General features: G+C 44.3%; 1 protein-coding gene across 17 annotated transcripts in view; it reads left to right on the forward strand.

The window, feature by feature from the left end:
* SFI1 (SFI1 centrin binding protein) overlaps positions 1-27,906 on the forward strand; it is a 122,572-nt gene that overhangs the window by 58,814 nt on the left and 35,852 nt on the right. For all 17 annotated transcript variants that reach the window (XR_004052649.1, XR_004052650.1, XM_030914657.1 and 14 more), the window contains 7 exons: positions 3,885-4,002; positions 6,616-6,718; positions 16,756-16,912; positions 19,209-19,370; positions 23,044-23,114; positions 24,954-25,046; positions 27,497-27,594. Coding sequence is in view for 15 of the 17 variants with exons in the window: in XM_030914657.1 (XP_030770517.1) it covers positions 3,885-4,002; positions 6,616-6,718; positions 16,756-16,912; positions 19,209-19,370; positions 23,044-23,114; positions 24,954-25,046; positions 27,497-27,594 (802 nt within the window). In the remaining 2 variants the exon portion in view is untranslated. The remainder of the gene's footprint in view (positions 1-3,884; positions 4,003-6,615; positions 6,719-16,755; positions 16,913-19,208; positions 19,371-23,043; positions 23,115-24,953; positions 25,047-27,496; positions 27,595-27,906) is intronic.

Below are 27,906 nucleotides of genomic sequence, written 5' to 3' on the forward strand. Positions count from 1 at the left end.
CTATTTAGGTTATTTATTTATGTATTTATTTAAATTATTTGAGACAGAGTCTTGCTCTGTCGCCCAGGCTGGAGTGCAGTGGTGTGATCTTGGCTCACTGCAAGCTCCACCTCCCAGGTTCACGCCATTCTCCTGCCTCAGCCTCCAGTAGCTGGAACTACAGGTGTCCACCACCGTGCCCGGCTAACTTTTTGTATTTTTAGTAGAGAAACTGATGTTTCTGTTTTACCATGTTAGCCAGGATTGTCTCGATCTCCCAACCTCGTGATCCGCCCACCTCAGCCTCCCAAAGTGCTGGGATTACAGGTGTGAGCCTAGGCTATTCATTCTTGCCGCTTTTTTTTTTTTTTTTTTTTGAAGATGAGATCTTGCTTTGTTGCCTAGGCTGAGTGCAGTGGTACAATCATAGTTTACTGTAGCCTCCATCTAACTGCTGGGCTCAGGTGATCCTCCTACCTCAACCTCCTGATTAGCTGGAACTACAGGCGTGTGCCGCCTGTTACACTTGGATAGTTTTTTTATTTTTTTTCATGCCAGGGTCTTGCTTTGTTGCCCAGGCTGGTTTCAAACACCTGACCTCAAGTGATCCTGCCACCTTGGCCTCCCCAAGTGCTGGGATTGTAGGCATGAGCCACTGTGCTCATTCTTGAGTGAGTTTTGGCAGTTTGTATCTTTCAGGGAATTGGCTTATTTCAAATACGTTGTCAAATTTATGTGCATAGAGTGTTGCTTTTTTTTTTTTTCTGAGATAGAGTTTCACTGTTGTTGCCCAGACTGGAGTGCAATGGCACAATCTCGGCTCACTGCAACCTCCGCCTCCCTAGTTCAAGTGATTCTTCTGCCTCAGCCTCCCAAGCAACTGGGATTACAGGTGCCCGCCACCATGCCTGGCTAATTTTTATATTTTTAATAGAGACGGGGTTTCACCATGCTGGCCAAGCTGCTCTGGAACTCCTGGCCTCAGGTCATCCACCCACCTCAGCCTCCCAAAGTACTGGGATTATAGGCATGAGCCACCGCACCCAGCTGAGTATTTCATAACTGTAATTTTAATGTCTTCAGGATCTGTAGCTGTCACCCCCTTTCATTCCTGATGTTGGTGATTTATGTCTTTGATCTTTTATTCTTGGTTAATCTGGCTAGAGGTTTATCACTTTTATTGATCTTTACAAATAATCAACTTTGCATTCATTAATACTCTGTTTTTGTATTTGTTTTTTCTTTTTTCTGTTTTCAAGTTTCTTGATTTCTGCTCTTTTTTTTTTTTTTTCCCCAGATGGAGTCTCGCTTTGTCACCCAGGATGGAGTGCAGAGTAGCGTGATCTTGGCTCATTGCAGCCTCTGCCTCCTGGGTTCAAGCGATTTTCCTGCCTCAGCCTACTCAGTAGCTGGGATTACAGGTGCCTGCCACCACGCCCGGCTACTTTTTTCATATTTTTAGTAGAGACCTTTACTGCTATAAAGTTCTCTTAAACACTGACTACATTACACAAATTTTAATAAGTTATATTTCTGTTTTCATTCAGTTAAAAATTGTTTTCTGATTTTCCCTGAGACCTCCTCTTTGCCCCACAGATTATTTAGAAGCGTGTTTAGTTTTCTAATATTTGGGAGTTTCCCAATATCTTTCTGTGAAGGATTTCTAGTTTATTCCATTATGGTCGGAGAACAAGTCTTAGTATGATTTCAGTTCCTTTATTTTTGTTAAGGTTTGTTCTGTGGCCCCAAATATGCTCTATCTTGTAATGGTTCTAATATTTACTTGAAGAATGTACATTTTGCTGTCCTTTTTTTTTTTTTTTTTTTTTTTTTTTTTTTGAGACTGAGTCTCGCTCTGTTGCCCAGGCTAGGCTGGAGTGCAGTGGAGTGATCTCGGCTCACTGCAACCTCTGCATCGCAGGTTCAAAGTATTCTCCTGCCTCAGCCTCCCGAGTAGCTGAGATTACAGGTGCCCACCGCTACGCCCGGCTAATTTTTTATATTTTCAGTAGAGACGGGGTTTCACCATGTTGGCCAGGCTGGTCTCGAACTCCTGACCTTGTGATTCGCCAGCCTCAGCCTCCCAAAGGTGTGAGCCACTGTGCCCAACTTTTGCTGTCTTATTCATAGTTACAGTGAATCTAGCTAGATATTATGGAATAGAAGGAAAAAGTCACTTGTATGTTTAAGATAAAAAGAGTTGTCCAGGTGTGGTGGCTCACGCCTATAATCCCAGCACTTTGGGAGGCCGAGGTGGGCGGATTGCTTGAGTACAGGAGTTCGAGACCAGCCCAGGCAACATAGCAAAACATCATCTCTACCAAAAAATATAACAATTAGCCAGGTGTGGTGGTGCATGCCTGTAGTCCCAGCTACTCAAGAGGCAAGAGTTATTTCTAACATTTGGCAAGTTGTTTCAGGCCATTCCCGTAGACCTCAGGGAGTGTCCATTCACTCTTGCACTGTTAAATAAAAAGTTTGCAAGTACTTTTAGGCCTTAAGGAAGCATGGTTCTCAAATTGTCATGTGCATCAGAATCATGGCAGAGACAGTTAATGAGATTCCTGCATTCCATACTCTGGAAAGAGCAGTTAGTGTTTATTTTAGATATTCTTCATAGATAAGTGATCTCATTTACACTTTCCAAACATACCTCTGAGAGAGGCACCATTTTACAGATGAGGAACTTGTATGAGATTACGTCTGTAATAAATGAAAGGGCCAGTAGGCCTGGCTTGTCTTACTCAGGATCCCAAACTCTAAACCACAGCACTACACTAGTCCTCATTACCTGAAGTGTGCTGATTCCTGAGGTCCACGGTGAAACCAAGGAAGATACATGTTAAATTATCCTTCGTATTTTGATTTGTCTTGTCAACAACTGTGAAATACATAGTTATAGTCCTATTGACTACATCTTGGAGGCTGTCCTAAAAATGATTTATATAATTTTATTTTCTCCTTTGTCTTCTAAAAAGAAGAGAAATTTACTTCATTAGTGGTGACTTTCATAATGAAAATACAGTTCACTACAAAGGGAGACCTGTGGGCCATTGCGTCTTCCATATCTAGTAAATTATCTTTTCTTTACTAAAAAGAGTGAGCTTGGAGTCAAATAGCAAGTTTTATATCATGATTTCTTCTTCTTTAAGTTTGTATTATGGAAAACTTTAAATATCTACACAATTGAAAAAAATTTTTTTTTTGAAACGGGTTCTCTGTCGCCCAGGCTGGAGTGCAGTGATGCGATCTTGGCTCACTGCAACCTCTCCCTCCCGGGTTTGAGCAGTTCTCTTGCCTCACCCTCCCTAGTAGCTGGGACTACAGGCGCACGCCACCACACGCGGCTAATTTTTGTACTTCTAGTAGAGATGATGTTTCACCACGTTGGTCAGGCTGGTCTGGAACTCCTGACCTCAGGTGATCCGCCTGTTTTAGCCTTCCAAAGTGCTGGGATTACAGGCGTAAGCCACCGCGCCCGCCTGAAAGATGTTTAATAGAGTAATGAACCTCTATGTATCCATTACCCAGCTTTGATTATCCACTCATGCCATTATTGTTAAGATCCATCTCTCCACTTCTTTGCTGCCTGTTTATTCACATCATTTCATCTAAAAGTTGCAGAGTATATCTATAAAAATAAACGCTTTTAAAGCAGAGAGTTTTTGAGCAGTTCAGTACATGGATTTTCCTTTAAATGCTTTGTAAATGTCATTACTTGCACAAAGCCTTCGTGTGTTCTTGCACTCTAATTAATTTTGTAGTGCATCACAACTTTTCCAGCAGGGGGCACTTGGAGGCTGGAGGGATTTAGGTATTCAAAGGAGAGCCCTTGAGCTTTTATCATAACCCATAGTAATCCATCTCTTCCCGTGCTTTTTGAAAAATCTCTTTGGTGAATCTAGATGCAAAGCAAAAGATGCGACAGGCCTGGAAGTCCTGGTTGATCTACGTGATTGTTCGTAGGACCAAACTTCAGATGCAGACTACGGCTCTGGAGTTTAGGCAACGGAGTATCTTATGGTGAGTCTGCTCGTCCGCCCCACAAAGTATCAGCCATCATTTTATCTCATCAGCTTTATGGTGCTGGAAAACAGCATAAAACCCCACCTTAAAACAATGGTTTGTGTTTGGTTTTATTTTTATTTATTTATTTTTTTTCGAGATAGGGTCTTACTCTGTCACCCAGGTTGGAGTGCAGTGGCACAATCTCAGCTTACTGCAACTTCCACCTCCTAGGCTCAAGCAGTCCTTCCACCTCAGCCTCCCGAGCAGCTGGGACTACAGGCTTGCACCACTATGCCCAGCTAATTTTTTTGTTTGTTTGTTTCATTTTTTTGTAGAGGCGAGGTTTTATCATATTCCAGGCTGGTCTTGAATTCATGGGCTCAAGCGATCTGCCCACCTCAGCCTCCCTAAGTGCTGGGATTATAGGCATGAGCCACCATGCCCCATTCTCACCTTGAAACAATGTTTTGAATGTAGTTGATGCCTAATAAAGATTTATTGATAACTTGTTTATAAGATCAGAGTTTCACATAATCACAATTAACACGAATTGAGTGCTTACTATGTTCTAAACTCTGTTAAGTTTGTGTGTGCATGTGATAATTTTGTAATGTAAAGTATCTTATTTAACTCTTACCATGAACTGTAAGTACCATTATTGTACAGATTAAGTTGTACAATAAGGCTCAGAGAGGTCGAGTAACTTGCCTAGCACATACAGGTTGTAATTGGCAAAACTAAGGCTTACCCACCCATGCTCTTAACCGCTGTTCTGCATTGCAGCCCATCAGCATTGTAGACACACTGGAAGAACATGAATTAGTCCACTTTTGTAGCCAGATGTGTAACAATGAGCTGCTTTATAATGGGACAGATTTCACTCTCTGTTGTCTGTAGTGATCCACTGGTGTCCTGAATGGTAGTATATTTTTTTTTTTTTTTTTTTGAGACGGAGTCTTGCTCTGTCGCCCGGGCTGGAGTGCAGTGGCCGGATCTCAGCTCACTGCAAGCTCCGCCTCCCGGGTTTATGCCATTCTCCTGCCTCAGCCTCCGGAGTAGCTGGGACTACAGGCGCCCGCCACCTCACCCGGCTAGGTTTTTGTATTTTTAGTAGAGACGAGGTTTCACCGTGTTAGCCAGGATGGTCTCGATCTCCTGACCTCGTGATCCGCCCATCTCGGCCTCCCAAAGTGCTGGGATTACAGGCTTGAGCCACCGCGCCCGGCCGAATGGTAGTATATTAAGAGCTCACTTCCTGCCTGAAAGAGTTGGGTATTGAACAAAGTATGGATAATAGGAGAGACTTTCAGCTGCACTTACTTGGGTTTGAATCCCTCTTCCAGCCTATATTATTGGGTCATTTCATCTCTTCAGCTCTTATTTTCTTCATCATTGAAATTGTTACACCATACTTACAGGTTTGTCATCAGGAATAAATAAAGTAATATCTGTAGAGTGTTTAACAGTGTCCAGAACATCAGTGGGCATAAAGAAGTTATTTATTTAAGTAGAAATAAAATAGGCAGAGTGCAGTAGCTCAGACCTGTAATCCCAACACTTTAGGAGGCTAAGGTGGGAGGATTTCTTGAGGCCAGGAGTTTGAGACCAGCCTGGGCAACAAAGCCAAGACACTGTCTCTACACACAAAAAAATATTTTTAATAAGTAATTAAAATCGTTACTTAAAATGTATTCAGCAAGTATTTCAAAATGCCTAATTAGTATGCAATTTTACTTGAGTCTGAGTGATTTTTTTTTTCCCCGAGATTTATTCTCGCACTTTTGCCTAGGCTGGAGTGCAGTGGCATGATCTTGGCTCGCTGCAACCTCCACTTCCCAGGTTCAAGCTATTCTCCTGCCTCAGCCTTCAGTAGCTGGGATCACAGGAGCATGCCACTATCGCTCGGCTAATTTTTTTTTTTGAGACGGAGTTTCACTCTTGTTGCCCAGGCTGGAGTGCAATGGTGCAATCTCGGCTCACCGCAACCTCCACCTCCCAGGTTCAAGCAATTCTCCTGCCTCAGCCTCCTGAGTAGATGGTATTACAAGCATGCACCACCACGCCTGGCTAATTTTGTATTTTTAGTAGAGACGGGGTTTGTCCATGTTGAGGCTGGTCTCGAACCCCTGATCACAGGTGATCCGCCCGCCTTGGCCTCCCAAAGTGCTGGGATTACAGGTGTGAGCCACCGTGCCCTGCCTAATTTTGAATTTTTAATAGAGACAGGGTTTCACTATGTTGGCCAGGCTGCTCTCAAACTCCTGACCTCAGGTGATCCACACGCCTCAGCCTCCCAAAGTGCTGGGATTACAGGCATAAGCCACTGTGCCAGGCCATAGCTTATGTTTTTTAACAAACCAAATTGTGTAGGCCAAACAGAGCATATCTGTGGTGTCTAAAGCAGGATCTGACCGTAGGAACCATAAGTTTCCAACCTTTAATTGGCAGATCTGGGACTTTTTCTCGATTGTTTTGTTTTCTTTTTTTCCCCAGAAGTGAATCTAGAGATGGTGGGTGCTATGAAGGAGAGGGCTAGAGCTGAGGGTCTGAGACCCCACACTAACTGCTCCTCTCTTTTCTGAGTGGCTTTTTTCTGATGGATTCCATCTTTGATTTGCTCTTTCACAGGTTGTGGTGGAGCATGTGGAGGCAGCAACTAGGACAGGTCCGTGTGAGCCGTACCCTCCATGCCTCTGCTGTGAAGCACAGGGCCCTGAGTCTCCAGCTGCAGGTGAGTCTAGTAAACGTGGGTTTTGGCACCCTCTGTCCCTGTTGTCAAGTCTCTCACCCACAGAGGGAAGTGCTGGGCCTTCCCTGCAGCTCAGGGCCTGAGCCGGGGTTGGGGCAGAGGTAATCCGGAAGGCTGGGCTCTTCCAGAGGGAGGCTGCTATTAGGAATAAAGCAGAGGCTTGTCCTAGATGAGCCTAGATCAGTGGCTTCCAGAGTGCTTCTGGTAATTGTGGAGCTGGAGAGGGATTTATGAATTAGTTATAAACATGTTTAGAGAAACAGCAATATACTCTGATTTCCTCATTACTGTTTTCCTACAGCAAATCAGAAAATAATTGAGGCAGAAAAGAAACTAAGACTGAAAAGAAAACCTGGCTGCTGCTGCTTTATAGTTTTGATTGTCTTAGAGTGTTCTTTTTTTTTTTTTTTTTTTGAGGCGGAGTCTCGCTCTGTTGCTGGGACTGGAGTGCAGTGGCCAGATCTCAGCTCACTGCAAGCTCCGCCTCCCGGGTTTACGCCATTCTCCTGCCTCAGCCTCCCGAGTAGCTGGGACTACAGGCGCCCGCCACCTCGCCCGGCTAGTTTTTGTATTTTTAGTAGAGACGGGGTTTCACCGTGTTAGCCAGGTTGGTAGAGTGTTCTTTTAGGCAAGCCCCTAGCTTTTTTTGTCAATCATAAAGGACTAAGGCCTGTACTAAAACTTTCTTATCCTTTGATATAGTCTCTGAATTCTTGTCATGTTTTTATGTCTGCTGGGTACTTACAGAGCTGCCAAGTAAGTTATAGGAAATAGAACCGGGAAGAGGAAAAAAAAAATTAGTGCCTGTTTCCAAAGGTAGGAATAGTATCTTCTTATTCTAACAACAAATTGCATAGTCCATGCGAATATGTGCAAATCACATGCAAATAACATATATAGTCATCTAGATCAGTGATCAGCAAACTGGCTCACAGGCCAAATTTGGGCTGCTTTCTGTTTTTGTAAATAAAGTTTTATTGGGATGCTGTTACACCCATTCATTTATGTATCATCTGTGGCTGCTTTCCGATTACAAGGGCAGTGTACAGTAGTTGCAAAAGAGACCTTATGGCCTACAAAAACTAAACTATTTGTTTTCTGACCCTTTAAGAAAAAGTTTGCTGACCTCTGAACTTGTAAGGTCTTCTGAGGCAATAGCAAGGAAATAAGAGACACAGCCAATAATAATAACAGTACCAATAGCAGCAGCAACTGCAGCCTGAGTGACAGAATGGGACCCTGTCTGAAAAACAAAAAAGAAGAAGAAGTAGCTTTTATTGTTGTCTACTTGCGTTAGGTGCTGGACTAAGTACTCTACGTGCATTATCTAATTTTCACAAACCTTTTTAAAAAGTCCCATGTTATTGTTAAGAAAACCGGGAAGGTTAAATAACTTGAACCAGGGTCATATGTATAGTGAAGCTTAGAGCCAGGTTTTAACCTAAGCAGCCAGAAAGCTGCATCATTATCTTTTTTTTTTTTTTTTTTTTTTTGAGGCAGAGTATTACTTGCTCTCTCACTCAGAATGGAATGCAGTGGCACGATCTCGGCTCATTGCAACCTCCGCCTCCTGGGTTCAAGCAATTCTCCTGCCTCAGCCTACCAAGTAGCTGGGACTACAGACGCATGCCGCCACGCCCGGCTAATTTTTTGTATTTTAGTAGAGCCATGTTGCCCAGGCTGGTCGCTAACTCCTGAGCTCAGGCAATCTGCCTGCCTCAGCCTCCCAAAGTGCTGGGATTACAACAGTGAGCCACCGTGCCTGGCCCAGAATTTTTTAAAGTAACAAAATTTAATGGAATGGACACTGCCAAAGCTCTACCCTCCCTCCCTCCCTTCTAGTACCTCTCCTCCTTAGAGATAGCCACTCTTGATTCTGGTATGATTGTTCTCCTGTATTCTTTTTTCTTGTAAAAATATGTGCACATATCCTTAAAGAATAAATGCGTGGTGCACTCCTGTAGTCCTATCTACTCGGGAGGCTGTGGCAGGACGATCACTTCAGGTCAAGTGTTTGAGGCTAGCCTGGGCAATATAATGAGACCCTATCACTTTAAAAGAGGTGGGAGAGGCCACGGTGACCTACGCCTGAATACCAGGACTTTGGGAGGCCAAAATAAGAGGATCACTTGAGTTTAGGAGTTCAAGACCAGACTAGGCAACATAATGAGACCCCATCTCTACAAAAAAAAAAAAAAAAAAAAAAAAAAAAAAATCAGCTAGACGTGCATGCCTGTTGTACTAGCTATTTGGGAGGCTTAGGTTGGAGGATCACTTGAACCTGGGAGGTCAAGGCTGTGGTGAGCCATTGATCATGCCACTGCACTCCAGCCTGGACAATAGAGCAAGACCCTGTCTCAAAAATAAATAAGTAAATGATATGGCTTTGTGTAGTTGGGACATTTATGAATGGTGTCATACTGTACTTTGCAACTTGTTTTTTTAGTGCAATGGTATATTTTTGAGGTTTGGCTATGTGATTGCTTTCTTCCTTTTTAAAAATAGAGACAGGGTCTTTCTCTGTTGCCCAGGCTGTTCTTTAACTCGCAGCCTCAAGCAATTCTCATACCTTGACTTCTTAAAGTGCTGGGATTACAGGCCTGAGCCACCCTGCTTGGCCCTATCTATGTGGATAGACAGAAATTTATTAACTGTGTATATTATGCCATTGTATAAACAAGGCACAGTTTATCTGCTTACTGATGGACTGTTGACTACTTCTGCTTTTTATAATTATGAACGATACTACTGAGAGCATCCTTTTTTTTTCTTTTGAGACTCCATGCAGTGGTGCGATCTCAGCTCACTGCAACCTCCGCCTCCCAGGTTCAGGCGATTCTCCTGCCTTAGCCTCCCAAGTAGCTGGGACTACAGGTGTGCGCCACCACATCCGGCTAATTTTTGTATTTTTAGTAGAGATGGGGTTTCACCATATTGACCAGGCTGGTCTTGAACTCCTGATCCACCTGTCTTTGCCTCCCAGAGTGCTGGGATTACAGGTATGAGCCACCATGCCTGGCCCCCAGTTTCTTTTAATTATTCACAGATCTGTTTCTCGGCTCTCTTGCATTCATGTATTTGTCTATCCATACCATACAAATACCATACTCTTTTAGTTATAATTTGATGAAGCAGGTAAGCAAGAGTGTAGGTTCTTACGACTGTCCAGTGGAATTCTGCCTCTATCACCTATTAGCTTTGTGCCTTTGAATGAGTTATTTCACCTTGTTTGTACCTCAGAATTCTTATCTGTAAGTAGATCATAATAGTACGTACCTCATGAGATTGTTGAGGCTTTAGTAGGATGATCCAGTTCTTAATAATATACTCAGAGCAATGCTTGGAATATGGAAATGCTTGATAAATGCTAGCTGTTTATTACTATTCCTACTCGACATATAGCTCTTAAGGCTCTATATTTGAGAGAATCCCCTTTATTCTTGTTTTGTTTTTAAACTTGTCTTAATTGTTCTTCTGTACTCTTTGTTATTAATATTAGGATCAACTTGTCAAGTTCTATAACAAAGCCTACTAGGATTTTTTTTTTTCTTTTTTTTTTTGAGACAGAGTCTTGCTCTGTCACCCACCACTGGAGTGCAGTGGTGCGATCTTGGCTTGCTGCAAGCTCTGCCTCCCAGGTTCACACCATTCTCCTGCCTCAGCCTCCCAAGTAGATGGGACTACAGGTGCCCACCATCTCACCCAGCTAATTTTTTGTATTTTTAGTAGAGATGGGTTTTCACCGTGTTAGTCAGGAGGGTCTCGATCTCCTGACCTCGTGATCTGCCTGCCTTGGCCTCCCAAAGTGCTGGAATTAACAGGCGTGAGCTACTGCACCTGGCTAAGCCTATTAGGATTTGTATTGCAATATACTGACAGCTTATTAGGTTAGAAAAATTGTCATATTGAGTCATTTCATCTATGAATTTGATATATCTCATATTGCCGAGCTTGAGAAGGAGAGTAGGAAGGATGAGATCATGAGGTGTAACAACCAGAACGTAGGGCCTTGCAGGCAGCACCTGAGAAAAAAGGCTTTGACTTTTATTCCTGGGAAGGTGAAGAGCTGCTGGCTCTGAGCAGAGGAGTAACATGATTGTACCTACCTCTTTTTTTTTTTTTTTTTTTTTTTGAGACGGAGTCTTGCTCTGCCACCCAGGCTGGAGTGCAGTGGCCGGATCTCAGCTCACTGCAAGCTCCGCCTCCCGGGTTTATGCCATTCTTCTGCCTCAGCCTCCCGAGTAGCTGGGACTACAGGCACCCGCCTCGTCGCCCGGCTAGTTTTTTGTATTTTTAAGTAGAGACAGGGTTTCACCGTATTAGCCAGGATGGTCTCGATCTCCTGACCTCGTGATCCGCCCGTCTCGGCCTCCCAAAGTGCTGGGATTACAGGCTTGAGCCACCGCACCCGGCCGTACCTACCTCTTAACAGGATTCTCTGATTCATAGTGTACTGCTTTTGGAGTAAGAAAGGGAAGGATATATATGAATGTGTGTCTGTGTGTTTGTGGTGTGTGTGTGTGTGTGTGTCTGTGTTTGTTTATATTTTCAAGAAGGAATAATGGAAAAATAAGTGAAAAACTTACCAAAAAATGGTTACTTATAGGAGGAGGGAGGGAAGAGTATAGGAATAGAGTACTTCTGTGAATTGACTTTGTTACATAGTTTTAACTTCGGAACTATGCAAATATTTTATATAATTACAAAGCAAGAGTAAATAAAAAAGCAATTGATATATTTTCAAAACAAACTGAAATAAACATATCAAGTTTGTGGCAATGACTACACAGAAAATAATTACTTCAAGTAACTTTAAAATACAGTATTTTGACTGTTCACCCTGGTGGAATGTGTTAAAAGGACATAATGAACTGCTAAGAAATCTAAAACCACATTCTTATTAAACAAGTGTTATTGTTACTAGGAGGTTTGAAATTGTTATATTGAAAGTATTGTAGTTACATTGTAAGGTAAAGCAAATAATTATGGCAGTGTTGTTAGGAATAAAGATCTTCAATAGAAAAGATTACAAGTATAAAAATTAAAGAAATTAAATCTGCAATTGTAACTGTAAATATCAATATGGACTCAATTATATATGTATGTGTATATATATGTGTATGTGTATATATATATGTGTGTGTGTGTATATATGTGTATATATAACCATAAATACATTTCTGGCCTGGCACGGTGGCTCCCAGCACTTTGGGAGGCAGAGGCAGGTGGATCACCCGAGGTCAGGAGTCCGAGAACAGCCTGGCCAACATGGTGATACCCCATCTCTACTTAACATATAAAAAAATTAGCCAGGCATGGTGGTGGTGGGCACCTGTAATCCCAGCTACTCAGGAGGCTGAGGCACGAGAATCACTCAAATCCAGGAGGCAGAGGTTGCAGTGAGCCGAGATTGTGCCAACTGCACTCCAGCCTGGGTGACAGCATGAGACCTTGTCTCAAAAAAGGAAAAAAAAAAAAAGCATTTCTAACTATTTACTGAAAAGACTTAGAAGCAATGACCAGTAATATAGCGTTTAGTATCCCCAGTGCCCAAGTTGTGGTCTTAACTATTTCCCACTAATAAGAAGCAGGGCTTTTTAGAGAAATGGCTGATTATAGGTCTGGGGCAGGAAATAGACAAGATACACCTAGGACATAGTGTGCTGAAGACTGAGGAACTTAACAAAAGCTAATGGAATTGTGTCAGAAGGACTCAGGGACCAATTTGGAAGGGTTCCCGGGGCTTAAGATAGAAAAGTTTGAGCATTAAAAAATAAGCTAGGCATGGTGGTGCCTGTAGTCCCAGCTACTCAGGAAGCTGAGGCAGGAGGATCACTTGAGCCCAATAGATTGAAAACATCAAGTACATAAAATTCATGCATTTGAAATAACTTTAAAAGAAAGTGGAACTCATCGGTCGTGATTTTGGGTTGTTAGTGGAGTAACTCAATTCTTTAAAAATTAATGAAGGCAACCGGGCGCGGTGGCTCAAGCCTGTAATCCCAGCACTTTGGGAGGCTGAGACGGGCGGATCACGAGGTCAGGAGATCGAGACCATCCTGGCTAACACGGTGAAACCCCGTCTCTACTAAAAAATACAAAAAATAGCCAGGCAAGGTGGCGGGCGCCTGTAGTCCCAGCTACTCGGGAGACTGAGGCAGGAGAATGGCATAAACCCGGGAGGCGGAGCTTGCAGTGAGCTGAGATCCGGCCACTGCACTCGAGCCTGGGCGACAGACCGAGACTCCGTCTCCAAAAAAAAAAAAAAATTAAGGCAAAAAATTAAGCATTTATCCCACGTTTCCTGTATAAACTGTTAACTCCAAGAAACCAGAGGGTTAATGAGAGAGAAGTCTTCTTTATAGAATTTCAGTTAATAAATGCAGAAGGAGTACTAGAATAGAAAATTGCTGTTTTGCCACCTCTAATGAGGACACAGATCTAGGCAGCCATCACTAGGTGAGAGGATGGTGGGAAAATACAGGAGAAATCTGGCTACCTGCCATCTGAATCCACCAAACAGTCTTGGTATTGCTACAACTATGGCAGCCAGACATGATGCGCCTCATGATACTATGTAAGTGGAAGTACCCAGCCGCATTCATGAACTGTTCTTGCCTAAAAAATTGAACATGACTCCAAGCCTAATGCGAATCTCTCAGTTTATAGGAAATACAGGGGTCAGAGTAACAAGTTAAAGACACCTCGAGATTACAGTCAGCCACATCCAAAATGTAGGACATTTTATAGGATAGATGACTTGATTTCTCTAGTAGATTGATGGCATGAAAGAGAAAAAAAAAGCAGGAAGGGAAATTGTCAAATAAAACAGAGAGATTTAAGTGACCTAACAATTAAAGCAAACCGAAAAGGACCACTCTGGCTGTTGTGTTAGGAATGCATCAGAGCCAGGCATGGTGGCAGATGTCTGTAATCCCAGCACTTTGGGAAGCCAAGGCAGGTGGACAGCTTGAGCCCCAGCATTTGAGACCAGCCTGGACAACAAGGTAAAACCCTGTCTCTACAAAAAATACAAAAAATTATCCTGGTATGGTGGCACGTGTCTGTAGTCCCAGCTACTCAGGAGACTAAGTAGGAGGATTACCTGAGTCTGGAAAGTTGAGGCTGTAGTGAGCTATGATTGCACCACTGCCCTCTAACCTGGGCAATGGAACAAGACCCTGTCTCAAAAAAAAAAAAAAAAAAAAAAAAAAATTAGCTGGGCATGGTGGTGCATTCCTGTGGTCCCAGCTGCTCAGGAGGCTGAGGCAGGAAGATTGCTTAAGCCCAGGAGGTTGAGGCTGCAGTGAGCAGTATTCTTGCCACTGCACTTCAGTCTGACAGTCTGGGTGACAGAGTGAGACCTTGTCTCTAAATAAATAAATAAATAACCAGAGATGATCAAGGATATAAACAGGGAGAACAGGTAAGAAGCTATTATGAAATTCCAGGTGAGATTTTGCACAAAGATGATAAGAAGACGGTAGTTGGATTCTGGATATTTTTTAAAGATGTAACCGACATCTTTAAAAGACGTATGGATGAGATATGAAGTTTTAGCGTCCAAGATGACTTCCAAGTTTTGGCCTAGGGAATTGTAACAATGGAGTGCCATTTACTGAAATAGGAAAGACTGCAGGAGAAGCAGGTTGGTGGAAAGAAATTAGGAGGAGCCCAATTCTGGCCTCTGTATCTTCAGCCTGATAGGCCTTTTGAATATCCACAAGAAGATATGTTAAGGAAGCAGTGGGATATTGGGATATATGTGTGGAATATTGAGGATGGGGCCAGGATAGGAGGTACGTTTGGGAAATTCAGGAGTTCTCAGTAGGCAGATGGTATGTAAAGTTACTAGAGTGGGCGGGGTGCAGTGGCTCATGCCTGTAAATCCCAGCACTTTGGGAGGCTGAGGCGGGAGGATTGCTTGAATCCAGGAGTTCAAGACCAGCCTGGACAACATAGACCCCATCTCTTTTTTTAAAAAAAACCTACTAGGGTGTGTGAAAAAATAAAGGGAGTGAGTGTAGCTAGAGGAGAGGTTCTAGGGCTGAGCCTGCGAGTTGCACAGAGGTGGGAGTCAGCAACATAAAGCAGGGACCCGGACACATCCCAAAAGCCAGGTGAAGGAAGGAGGAGGCTTTGTCAGACACTTCTGGCAGATCAAGGGAGATGAGGACTGAAATCTTACCTTTGGATTGAGCAACGTGGAGATTGCCGATGCACTTGATAAGAGCGGTTTCGTTCAGTAAGCCGTGGGAGTGGGCTCAGGAAGGCCTGCCTGGGAGACAGAGATTAGAAAATAGCTCTTTTGAGGAGCTTGAAACAGAAAGAACCAAAGTGTTAGCTGGGTGGCACAGTGTGGTCTAGAGTCTAGAGAGGGGTGTTGCTTTCTTTGAGAATCACTGGTTTATTCCTTTCAGAAAGTAATTTTGTGATGGCAATCTTCCCCCCACAACTTTTTATTTTTGACAAACACCAAATCATAGAAAAGGTAGATACTGTGTTTCACCCAGTTTAACCTAAACATTGTGGTTTTTTGGTTTGGTTTGGTTTGGTTTGGTTTGATTTTTTTGAGACGGGGTCTCACTCTGTCGCCCAGACTAGAGTGCAGTGGTGTGATCACTGCTCACTGCAGCCTCAACCTGCTCTAAAATTATAGACACAAAGTTTATCTTAAAGCTTGTATCTCCTAAAAAGGGCAGTCTCCCACATAACCATAATATCATTATTGTATTCCAAGAAATTTAATATTGATAGGATAATATGTAACATGCAGTTCACATTAAAACTGTTTATTGTTGCTATTTTCATTTCCATAGTCTAATCAAAGGTCACCCATTGCTTTTAGTTGTTACATCCTGAAGAAATTTTTTTAGGATGGGGAAAATAATAACACATCGATATGCTGATTTCAAAAATCTATAGAGAGTGAAAACTGGTGATTTATAAGAGGGCAACTGCCAAGGCGGTAAACTTAGGAAGATGCGATGTAGCCAGAGCGGGACAGGGTTGGGAGGGGACTGACTTTGGTGGGAGGATGGACGGTTTATCCAGAGTAGCAGAGTAGCAGGAGAGAGAGGACAGAGCCCGTGGGCAGGTGGGTGGTTAAACATGGTGGACTTTGAGGAAATTTTCTTTTGATTGCTTTTATTTCTTAGTGAAATGGGAACGATGGTATTCAGTTGTGAGGACGGAGAGGAGAGGTGTGACAGGTTGAAGAAAAGATATGAAATCTTTGTCTAAGTCATCTTCAGATTAGGACATGCATTATCACTGATCTAAGGGTGTGCATTTATAGACCCTTGTAGACCCTTAGCTTCTATAGATAGGCATCCCTGGAACTAATCTGCCTGAAAAAGGACCACTTCACAGTAAGCGTCCTCTGACTTTGGAAGAAAAGGCAGACCCTCCCCTATCCCAAATCTGAATGAGTTATGTCACCCCTCGGATTGTTTCTGCTCCTTGTCTGCTTGTTTTTGTTTTGAGTTGGTCACTCTTGTAGCCCAGGCCGGAGTGCAGTGGTGTGATCTCAGCTCCCTGCAACCGCCGCCTCCCGCGTTCAAGCAGTTCTCCTGCCTCAACCTCCTGAGTAGCTGGGATTACAGGCACCCACCATCATGCCTAGCTAAGTTTTTGTATTTTTAGTAGAGATGGGGTTTCGCCATGTTGGGCAGGCTGGTCTCAAACTCCTGACCTCAGGTGCTCTGCCTGCCTCGGCCTCCCAAAATGCTGGGATTACAGGCATGAGCCACTGCGCCTGGCATCTGCTTGCTGATTTTCTTCTGCTGCTGCTTTTTTTTTTAATCCAGAAAAAAATTACTTTTGAAAGCAGAATGTCCCTCTTAAAGACCCTTTTACCCCACAATCCCATAGCTTATGATCGCGCTAGGGGATTGCCACTTCCTTATTTCTAATTTCAGCCTTTCCAGTGTGTGTGTCTTTCTCTTTTCCCTTTCCACCTGTTCTTCACCCTGTTTTCCTACCTCTCCTTTGACTATTGCCTCTTCTCTGGTTTTCAGGCTTGGTCACAGTGGCGGGAACAGCTCCTGTATGTCCAGAAGGAGAAACAGAAGGTTGTCTCTGCGGTGAAACACCATCGGCACTGGCAAAAACGGAGATTTCTGAAGGCCTGGCTTGAATACCTGCAAGTTCGCAGAGTGAAGAGACAGCAGAATGGTGAGTAGGAAGCTCCAGGCTCTCGAGACAGAGGATCTGGTCACAATTTCCACTCTCCTGCTGCCATTGCTACTGTACTAAGTAGTAATATAATGATGTTACTCCAGAAATGTTGGTAAAAGGAGATTAAGGAGGAAAATACATCATCCTTGAGTCACATTTATTTCCCTTTGGCCTTTTATTTATATATCTTTATCTATCTATCTATAGATAGAGTTTTTTTTGAGACAGAGTTTTGCTCTTGTTGCTCATGCTGGAGTGCAGTGGCGCAATCTCAGCTCACTGCAACCTCTGCCTCCTGGGTTCAAGTGATTCTTCTGCCTCAGCCTCCTGAGTAGTTGGGATCACAGATGCCCACCACTTCGCCCAGCTAAGTTTTGTATTTTTAGTAAAGATGGGGTTTCACCGCGTTGGCCAGGCTGGTTTTGAACTCCTGACCTCAGGTGATCCCCCTGCCTTGGCCTCCCAAAGTGCTGGGATTACAGGCGTGAGCCACTGCACCCGGCCTCTTCTGTATATTTTTTATCTAAATAGGGTTTTCATTATGCTGTAAGTATTGTAATTATTTTGATTAATATGTTGATAACCTATGGCTTTGTATCTTGCTTTTTTCCACACAGTTAATCAACATTTTCCTACATCTTAAGTATTTATCATAATTTTTTTTTTTTTTTTGAGATGGAGGCTCGCTCTGTCGCCCAGGCTGGAGTGCAGTGGCGTGATCTCCACTCACTGCAAGCTCCGCCTCCCAGGTTCACGCCATTCTCCTGCCTCAGCCTCCTGAGAAGATGGGACTACAGGCACCTGTCATGGTGCCCTGCTGATTTTTTTATTTTTAATAGAGACGGGGTTTCACCATGTTATCCAGGAGAATCTTGATCTCCTGAGCTTGTGATCCACCCGCCTCAGCCTCCCAAAGTGCTGAGATTACAGGCATGAGCCACTGCGCCCAGCTATGAATGTTATTATTTTTTTTAACAACTATTCATATTTTGTAGGATGGCTTACCTTAATATACCTAGCCATTCTTCTATTAATAGATATTTGGAGAGTTTCTGTTTGTCTCCAATTATGCAAATACATGTGATTTTGATATCAAGTTGTTTGGATATTGTTTATATGGTTTTGTTTCCCAGTTAGATTCAGAAGTAATAATACACAGAAATGTGAACACTGGTACAGTTTTTAAGTTAAGTTTATTGAGTTTATACCCAAGTGAGTCAAGCACTGTGCTAGACACTGGGTTAGGGGTCTCTGGCATTCAGCCAAACCTCGCTGCAGAAATCTCTTAGGCTGCCAACACTGTCTCTTGGGAGAGTTCGAATGTGTTCTTTGGAGGATAGTGACCCCAGACCAGCAGTCCAGTTGCCCAGTCCTGGAATGTGAAGGCATTAAGCTGTTTAACATGATAAGCTATAGACTAACGCCTGCCTCCAGTTACAGCATTCAAATTCCAGGTCTGATTCCTATCCCCTTCCCTGGCCCTAGCTCATCAGACCATTATCTGACTAGCATTAAAAGGAGATGAAGCTGGCAGCCAGGATCAGGTTGGCTGAAAGCTCAAAAAAGCCTATGCCAGCATGGCAGCTGAATTTTATGTCATTAACTCAATCTCTAAGTCCTATCCAGGAGTCATTTGTTTAGAAGCAAAAGTAAAACAGTCCTTTTGAAAGCAACAGTTATCATTCCTGTTTACCAGTATCTAACCAGAAGCCTCAGCCCTTTGATGTAACTGATTTTATAGCACCCTCCTCCCTAAAATCACAGACCTTTTCTCTTTCCTTGGAGAGAGGAGATATAACTCAGGGATTTCTAGTGACTTTGCAAGGTTTAAAAAAACTTGTATTTTGGCCGGGCGTGGTGGCTCACGTCTGTAATCCCAGCACTGTGGGAGGCTGAGGCGGGCAGATCACCTGAGGTCAGGAGTTTGAGACCAGCCTGGCCAACATGGTGAAACTCCCGTCTCCACTAAAAATACAGAAAAATCAGCGAGGGGTGGTGGCGCATGCCTGTAATTCCAGCATCTCGGGAGTCAGGCAGGAGAATCGCTTGAACCCAGGAGGCACAGGTTGCAGTGAGCTGAGATTGTGCTGCTACACTCCAGCCTGGGCGACAGAGCGACACTCCAACTCAAAAAAAAAAAAAAAAAAAAAAAACCTTTTAGCAGTGTGTGTGTGTGTGTGTGTGTGTGGTCTTGAACCCCTGCTCTCGCCAGTAGTGGGGTTCAGCTTGTCTTAAAGATGTTTCCAGCTCATCTTCTAACCTTGAGGGAGCAGCAGTTATTTCTCTGTTGCAGAGATGGCTGAGCGATTCCATCATGTCACCGTGCTCCAGATACACTTCTGTGACTGGCAGCAGGCCTGGGAGCAGAGGCAGAGCTTGTATGCCTACCATGCCCAGGTGGAGAAACTGGCCAGGAAGATGGCCCTGCGGCGCACCTTTACTCACTGGAAACACTGTATCCTTTCAGATACCCAGGCTGTCCATTGCCTCAGCCAGGACAGCAGGAGCTTAGCAGCACGTGAAACGAAAGTCATGAGATACATGGGAAACAATTGCCAAATGATTTAAAACAGCCTTTTCTCTGTTGGCAGTCTTAAAATTTTTTGTTTAATTGGGATTGTGTATAAAAAGAGTACTTATATATTTATAGTTTAAAAATAATAAAATGAACAACTATGTATCTTATTACCCAACTTTCAAAATAGAACCTTGCTAGCACACCTATCTGCTTCTCCCTGATTGCATTCTTTTTCTTTTCCCTCAGAGGTAATCCCACTTTCCTGATGAACATTTTTTGGTATTATAATATAAGTGCTTTTCTCTACCCACTAGGTGGTGGAAATAGCCACCACTGGCTTTTTCTTGGTGATACTGTCACCGTGACCATAAGCTTCCATTTATTGCGCTTTTACTATGTAGCAGACACTATGCTTCATCCTCATAGCAGTGCTGTGGAGTAGGTGTCACTATTGTCATTCTACAGACAGGGAAACAGATTCAGAGGAGTTGAGTGTATTTTAAAGTCACAAGTCATTGGCAGATTCAGGATTTTCAAATCCTGGGCCTTTAACTCCTGTGTACATATTCTTTTTTTTTTTTTTTTGAGATGGAGTCTTGCTCTGTCACCCAGGCTGGGGTACAGTGGCACAGTCTCGGCTCACTGCGATCTCTGCCTCCCGAGTTCAAGCGATTCTCCTGCCTTAGCCTCCCAAGTAGCTGGGATTACAGGCATGTGCCACCATGTCTGGCTAATTTTTGCATTTTTAGTAGAGATGGGGTTTCGCCATGTTGGCCACGCTGGTCTTGAACTCCTGACCTCAGGTGATCCACCTGCCTCAGCCTCCCAAAGTGCTGGGATTACAGGCATGCAGGCATGAGCCACCACACCCAGCCTCTTTTTTTTTTTTTTGAGACAGAGTCTCGCTCTGTCACCCAGGCTGAATTGCAGTGGTGCCATCTCAGCTCACTGCAACCTCCACCTATCGGGTTCAAGCGATTCTCCTGTCTTAGCCTCCTGAGTAGCTGGGATTACAGACGCCCACCACCACGCCCAGCTAATTTTTGTGCTTTTAGTAGACATGGGGTTTCTCCATGTTGGCCAGGCTGGTCTTGAACTCATCTGACCTCAGGTGATCCACCTGCCTCAGCCTCCCAGAGTGCTGGGATTACAGGCGTGCAGGCATGAGCCACCACACCCAGCCTCTTTTTTTTTTTTGAGACAGAGTCTCGCTCTGTCACCCAGGCTGAATTGCAGTGGTGCCATCTCAGCTCACTGCAACCTCCACCTATCGGGTTCAAGCGATTCTCCTGTCTCAGCCTCCTGAGTAGCTGGGATTACAGACGCCCACCACCACGCCCAGCTAATTTTTGTGCTCTTAGTAGACATGGGGTTTCTCCATGTTGGCCAGGCTGGTCTCAAACTCCTGACCCAAAGTGATCCACTTGCCTCAGTCAGCCTCTTAAAGTAGTGGGATCACAGGCATGAGCCACCGCATCCAGCCCTGTGTACATATGCTTCTTTTTTTCTTTTTTTCTTTAAGATGGAGTTTCGCTCTTGCTGCCCAGGCTGGAGTGCAATGGCCCAATCTTGGCTCACCACAACCTCCGCCTCCCTGGTTCAAGCAGTTCTCCTGCCTCAGCCCCACGAGTAGCTGGGATTACAGGCATGCACCACCATGCCTGGCTAATTTTTTTTTGTATTTTTAGTAGAGACGGGGTTTCTAGATGTTGGCCAGGCTGGTCTCAAACTCCTGACGACCTCAGGTGATCCACCCGCCTCGGCCTCCCAAAGTGCTGAGATTACAGACGTGAGCCACCATGCCTGGCCACCCAGCCATATTCTTAATCACTACCCCTACCATACTGTGTGCCCAAGTATAAGAATTTGGACTGCCTAGGATGTTCATCCACACATTTTCTTTGTTCATCAAAGTCTTGCTTTGTGTAAACTCCTGCTTAAATTCTTGGATACGAGGAAGCTCAGATTAATGATAGTTCATTGTCTAGTGGGGAAAATAAACATGAAAATGGATCTTTAAATATGGCATGATAACTACTGTCATAAAGGTTTGTATCAAGTCCTGTGAGAGCGACTGTGGAGATTCAGCCAAGGAGGTAATGTTTGTGCAGAATTTAAGTCATAGGAGATGAGAAGTTGGGAAGGTTGATGTCTTAGGGGAAGACTGCAGAAGATTGGAAAAGGCAAAAATGAATGACATTTATGCAGGTTTAGAGGTGAGGAAAAGCATTCAAGAATCTAGTGAGCTGTAGAGGTATAGATGGTGGGAAGGTAGATGCAGAAACCTCTGGAGGTTTTTTAACTTTTTAAAATTTAGAGACAGGCTCACATGTTGCCCAGGCTGGAGTGCAGTGGCTTTCACAGGCACAATGGTAGCTTACTACAGTCTTGAACTCCTGGACTTAAGCAATCCTCCCTCCTCAGCCTCCCAAGTAGGTGGAACTACAGGCACACACCATCACACCTGGCATCAGAGGTTTTTAAGAAGAGAAGAGGCTGGAGGCAGTGGCTCACACCTGTAATCCGAGTGCTTTAGGGGGATCACTTGAACCCAGGAGTTTGAGGCTACAGTGAACTATGATGGCACCCTTGCCCTCCAGACTGGGTGACAGAGTGAGACCCAGTCTCTTAAAAAAAAAAAAAAAGGAAAAGAAAAGAAATGCAGTCAGATTTGTGCGTTGGAAAGGATAATTCTGGATTAGCGGAGAGAGGCTAGCACCGGTGGGAGACCAGTTATGGGAGGAGGCTCACTTACCAGTCTATGTAAGGGATGAGTCGGATGAACTGCAGGGTGTTGGGGGTGGGGACAGAAGAGCAGGAGGGGATGGAGAGAGCCAAGAGATTTAGGAAGAGAGCAGATGGACTTGGCGACCGATTAGCTGAGAGTGGGAGGAGAAAAGGTTTGAAAATAACTAAGGTTTGGCCGGGCGCGGTGGCTCAAGCCTGTAATCCCAGCACTTTGGGAGGCCGAGACGGGCGGATCACGAGGTGAGGAGATTGAGACCAGCCTGGCTAACACGGTGAAACCCCGTCTCTACTAAAAAATACAAAAAACTAGCCGGGCGAGGTGGCGGGTGCCTGTAGTCCCAGCTACTCGGGAGGCTGAGGCAGGAGAATGGCATAAACCCGGGAGGCGGAGCTTGCAGTGAGCAGAGATCCGGCCACTGCACTCCAGCCCGGGTGACAGAGCGAGACTCCATCTCAAAAAAAAAAAAAAAGAAAAGAAAATAACTAAGGTTTTGAGCTCAGACATCTGACTGGATTGTGATTCCAAAACAGTGGTTACAGAAAAAGGAGCAGATTCTGCTTTAGATATGGTGATTTCTAAATGTTTACTGAAATTGGTAGCAGTTTATCTCAGGTATTTTTTGCCTCTCATCTCATGAGCATTCAAGGGGAGAAGTGCAAGACCAGATGTTTGATCAGTAACTGACGGGGTTTCCCTTTGCCCACTGCTTCCTTGGGTCATCAGGAGTAGACAGAGGTGGACCTCAGCCCACCTGGCACGTGTGTTATCCCCGATAGCCACGGCCCTTCAGGTGGCTTGCTGAGAATGCACTGTTTAGGGGCCAGAACCTTGTTGAGACTGGAGGCCTTCACTTCCTGGCAGACATGCTGCTGTGTGCAGAAGAAGCTGCCCAGTGTGAGATGGCAGAAGAGCACCACAGGCACAGCCAGCTGGTAAGAGCCCTGCATCCTGGCATGGCTCCACTCGGCAGCCTTGCTTGGGTATCCACTCTTGGGGTACCCTGACCCCTATCACCTTCATTAAACGCAGTCAGCTATGGGTGAGTTTTAGTCATGAAACCCTCCTTTCATTGTAGGTGTCCCTGTTTTCATTTTGAATTACAGGTGCTAATGGTGTAGGGTCAGAGGGGTTTGGAGCTATAAAGGAACCTCAGAGATTTAGTCCTGAGCTTTTTTTTTTTTTTTACATGGGAAAAACCCCTTTTGAGTGGCGGAAGCCTCATCTATAAAATAGGTCAAAGTAGCCATGTTGTGGTTGAAGCATGTCAGGGAGTCTGTCCCTGTTCTACCTGCTACTGTTCCCTTCCCTTGCTATACGAGGTGGTCTTCGAATGTTTTCAGGAGCCTGTGGGGCTCCACAAAGCACAGTATGAAAACCCCTAATCCAGTCTGATATCTTCACTTCTGTCTCAGAAAATTGAAGCCTAAGGCTTGGGGAAATATGGGCAAATCAGCTTTGCTTAGCCAATTTGTGAGGCATTATTATTTTTTAGGGATGGGGTCTCACTATGTTGTCCAGGCTAGATTCAAACTTCTGGGCTCAAGCAATCCTCCCACCTCAGCCTCCTGAGTAGCTGGGACTATAGGTGTGTGCCACCATGCCCACTGTTGAAGCATCATCAACATCATTATTATTATTATTATTATTAGAGTACTCTGTTACCCAGGCTAAAGTGCCATGTTACAATCATAGCTTGCTGCAGCCTTGAACTCCTGGACTCAAGTGATCCTTCCACCTCAGCCTCCCAAGTAGCAGGGATCACAGGCACATGCTACCATGTCCAACTAATTTTTTAGATTTATTTTTATTTTATTTTATTTTATTTTGAGACAGAGTCTCGCTCTGTCTCCCAGGCTGGAGTACAGTGGCGTGATCTCGGCTCACTGCAAGCTCTGCCTCCGGGGTTCACACCATTCTCCTGGGTTCATGCCATTCTCCTGCATCAGCCTCCCGAGTAGCTGGGACTACAGGTGCCCGCCACCATGCCCAGCTAATTTTTTGTATTTTTAGTAGAGATGGAGTTTCACTGTGTTAGTCAAGATGATCTTGATCTCCTGACCTCGTGATCCACCCACCTCAGCCTCCCAAAGTGCTGGGATTACAGGTGCCAGGCCTAATATTTTAGTTTTTTATACAGAGTCTCCCTCTGTTGGCCAGGCTGGTCTTGAACTCCTGTGCTCAAGCAGTCCTCCTGCCTCAGCATCCTAAAGTGTTGGGATTACAGGTGTGAGCCACTGCACCTGGCCTTTTAGGCTTTATTGATGGAGCTGGATCCAGGTCCATCCTGGCCCAACCCCAGCCCTTCCTTTCACTAAAGATTCCTTCTTCCATTTTAGCAGCACTGCATTTATAATCATATAAATGTACGCACTGAGCCCATATGGTAAACAAACAAAAACACAAAACCACCACGGACAAAAAGTCTGTCTTTTTCTGACAGGCAACAGTTGATGTTTACCTTGGTCTGTAGAATTGTCGTGTGGATCATGGGGTTCTCTCCTGGTGTGGGTGTGTTTGTTCTTGTGCAGTATAGATGGACAGCAGGGAGGGTTCAGCAAATATTTATTAAGTGCCTGCTGCGCAGGCTGGCTTGTGTTAGACTCCCAGGTGAATCTCAAAGTAGAGAAACACTCAGGGAAATAACAGCTATGAGAAGCTGTGACCACGCTTCTCTCCCCTCATGTGAGGCGCGGTCTGCCTTCACCTGCTCTTGGTTTACAGACGCTGCTGATTCCAGTCCTTGTAATCAGTTGTGTCCTTTCTTTGCACAGTATTTTTGCTTTAGAGCCTTAAAAGACAATGTGACCCACGCCCATCTCCAGCAAATAAGAAGGAATCTCGCTCACCGGCAGCATGGTGTCACGGTGAGGGTTGTCGTCTGTATCAAGGGACCTCTCCTGATGGCCATTCTCTCTTGCTCTTTTTTCAGTCTTGCCAAATTAAGCAGAACTCTTTTTAAAAAGACTTTCGTGCTTCAAGATTTGTCCAGATTATCAACTCTAAAACCTTAGTTTGCATTTTCTTTCTCTCTCTCTCTCTTTTTTTTTTTTGACAGAGTCTTTCTCTGTTGCCCGGGCTGGAGTGCAGTGGCACGGTCTAAGCTCACTGCAGCCTCCGCCTCCGAGGTTCAAGCGACTCTCCTGCCTCAGCCTCCTGAGTAGCTGGAATTACAGGCGTGCGCCACTACACCTGGCTAATTTTTGTATTTGTAGTAGAGACGAGGTTTCACCATGTTGGCCAGGCTGGTCTCAAACTCCTGACTTCAGATGATCCGCCCGCCTCAGCCTCCCAAAGTGCTGGGATTACAGGCGTGAGCCACTGTGCTCGGCCTCTTTAGTTTGCATTTTCCTTGGTAATCCCTACCTACTGATAGAAAAACTCTTATTTTTGCCTTGTTTGATCCCTTTTTTTTTTATCCGTTTGCTAAGAAAATGGATAGTTGACTCAAAGTTGAGGGACTTTGGATTTTAACCTTGACCTAGGGGATGTAGTGACACAAACACATTTTCTTTCTCTGCTTATTTAGAGGCAGGGTGTTGTTCTGTCACCCAGGCTGTAGTGCAGTGGCTAACTGCAGCTTCAGCCTCCCAGGCTCAGGTGATCCTCCTGCCTCAGCCTCCCAAGTAGTTCGGACTAGAGCTATAAGCCACCACACCCAGCTAATTTTTGTATTTTTTATAGAGACGGGGTCCCACTGTGTTGCCTAGGCTGGTCTCAAACTCCTGGGCTCAAGTGATCTGCCCACCTTAGCCTCTCTCAAAGTGCTGGGATTACAGGTGTGAGCCACTGTACCCAACCCAAATACACTTTATTTATTTATTTATTTATTTATTTATTTATTTATTTATTTATTGAGACAGGGTCTTGCTCTATCGCCCAGGCTGGAGTGCAGCTGCAGTGGTGCGATCTCGACTCACTGCAACCTCCGCCTCTCAAGTTCAAGCAGTTCTCATGTCTCAGCCTCCCAAGTAGCTGGGATCACAGGATCACTTAAACTTTATCACCTTAACCATTTTTAAGTGTACAGTTCAGTGGCATGTACATCCTCATTGTGCAATCATCATCACTATTCATCTCTAGAACTTTTTCATCTTGCAAAACTGAAGCTCTGTACCCATTTCCTCTTTCCTCAGCCCCTGGAAACCACCATTGTACTTTCTGTCTCTATAAACTTGATTATTCTAGAGACCTCATAGGTGTAATCATACAGTATTTGTCCTTTTGCAGCTGGCTTATTTCACTTAGCATAATGTATACTTTTTTAAATGATTGCCTATTTTTAAAAAAAGGACAGGCCAGTTATTTTGTATATACAATTTATTTTTTATTATAATATTTCTTTTTAGAGACAGGGTCTCGCTCTGTCATCCAGGCTAGAGTGCAGTGATGCGATCATAGTCATTGTAGCCTCATCCTCCTGGGCTCAAGAGAATATCCTGCCTCAGCCTCCTGAGGAGCTAGGACTACAGGTGCACACCACCATGCCTAGCCTTGTAGAATTTTATTGTGGGGTTTTTGTTTGTTTGCTTTTGTTTTTGTTTCTGTGGTTTTTTTTTTTTTTTTTTTGGTTGTTGTTTTGAGATGGAGTTTCACTCTTGTTGCCCAGGCTGGAGTGCAATCATGTGATCTCAGCTTACTGCAACCTCCACCTCCCGGGTTTAAGCGATTCTGCTGCCTCAGCCTCCCAAGTAGCTGGGATTACAGGCATGTGCCACCACGCCCGGCTAATTTTGTATTTTTAGTAGAGACAGGGTTTCTCCATGTTGGTCAGGCTGGTCTCAAACTCCTGAGAACTCGGGTGATCCGCCCACCTCGGCCTCCCAAAGTGCTGAGATTACAGGTGTGAGCCACCACACCCGGCCCAATGTTTTATGTTCTTGATTTGTCTGATTGTTTCCTTTTGATGTCATTTAATTTTGCTTTAGTCTACATGGTTCCTATAATCGTTACATCTAAGGACTTGTTTAGATTGAAATTAAACATTTATGCAAGACTACTTCATAGGTAGGAATATGCAATAAAATCAGTTTTAATTTCCAAAATGACTTTCCGAAATGTCCTTGTCTTCTGTGAGATTAGGAATAGCTTCTTCATCTAGATTTCCATAGACTGGAAGAACCATCTTTTTGCCTTTTATGTTGACCCAGAATAGCTCTATAGTTCAGCCATCATTAATTTGTATGCCCAATGTATGTTGGCTGCTCCTAACTGAGGTAATTCCTGCTTTGGGGGAGCTCACAGTCTGTTGGAGTAAGGATTCACTGTTTTACCTTTCATCTCAGTAAATTTCCATTTCCTTCCTACCGTGCTTTAGCTGCTGCACAGGTTCTGGAACCTCTGGCAGTCTCAGATGGAGGAGAAAAAGGAAAGAGAGCAGCTCCCCTTACTGCGTGCTGCCTGGGACCACTACAGGTAGGGACTCTGGCTTCATCCCTGGCTCTCAGGGACTTTGTGCCTCTGACTTACTGTTTTCCAGGAGTAATCGCTTGCCCTTCTATGAGTTAGTGTGGCAGATTCAGAAAGGCCTGCTGACGTGGAGGTCGTGCTATAAACCGTTTGTTGGGATTTTGGCTGATCAGATGGGAGATAGAATAAGCATATGTGCATCAGTTCTTGGCCACCATAGTCGGAAGTATGTGCCTGGTCGCTCACTGCCTTGGTCCTACTGGCATCAATATGTTCACAAGTTAGAATTCATGCATTACTAGTGTTTTTTTTTGAGAC

The sequence above is a fragment of the Rhinopithecus roxellana genome, chromosome 13 (assembly GCF_007565055.1).
Source record: "Rhinopithecus roxellana isolate Shanxi Qingling chromosome 13, ASM756505v1, whole genome shotgun sequence".
NCBI lineage: Eukaryota > Metazoa > Chordata > Mammalia > Primates > Cercopithecidae > Rhinopithecus > Rhinopithecus roxellana.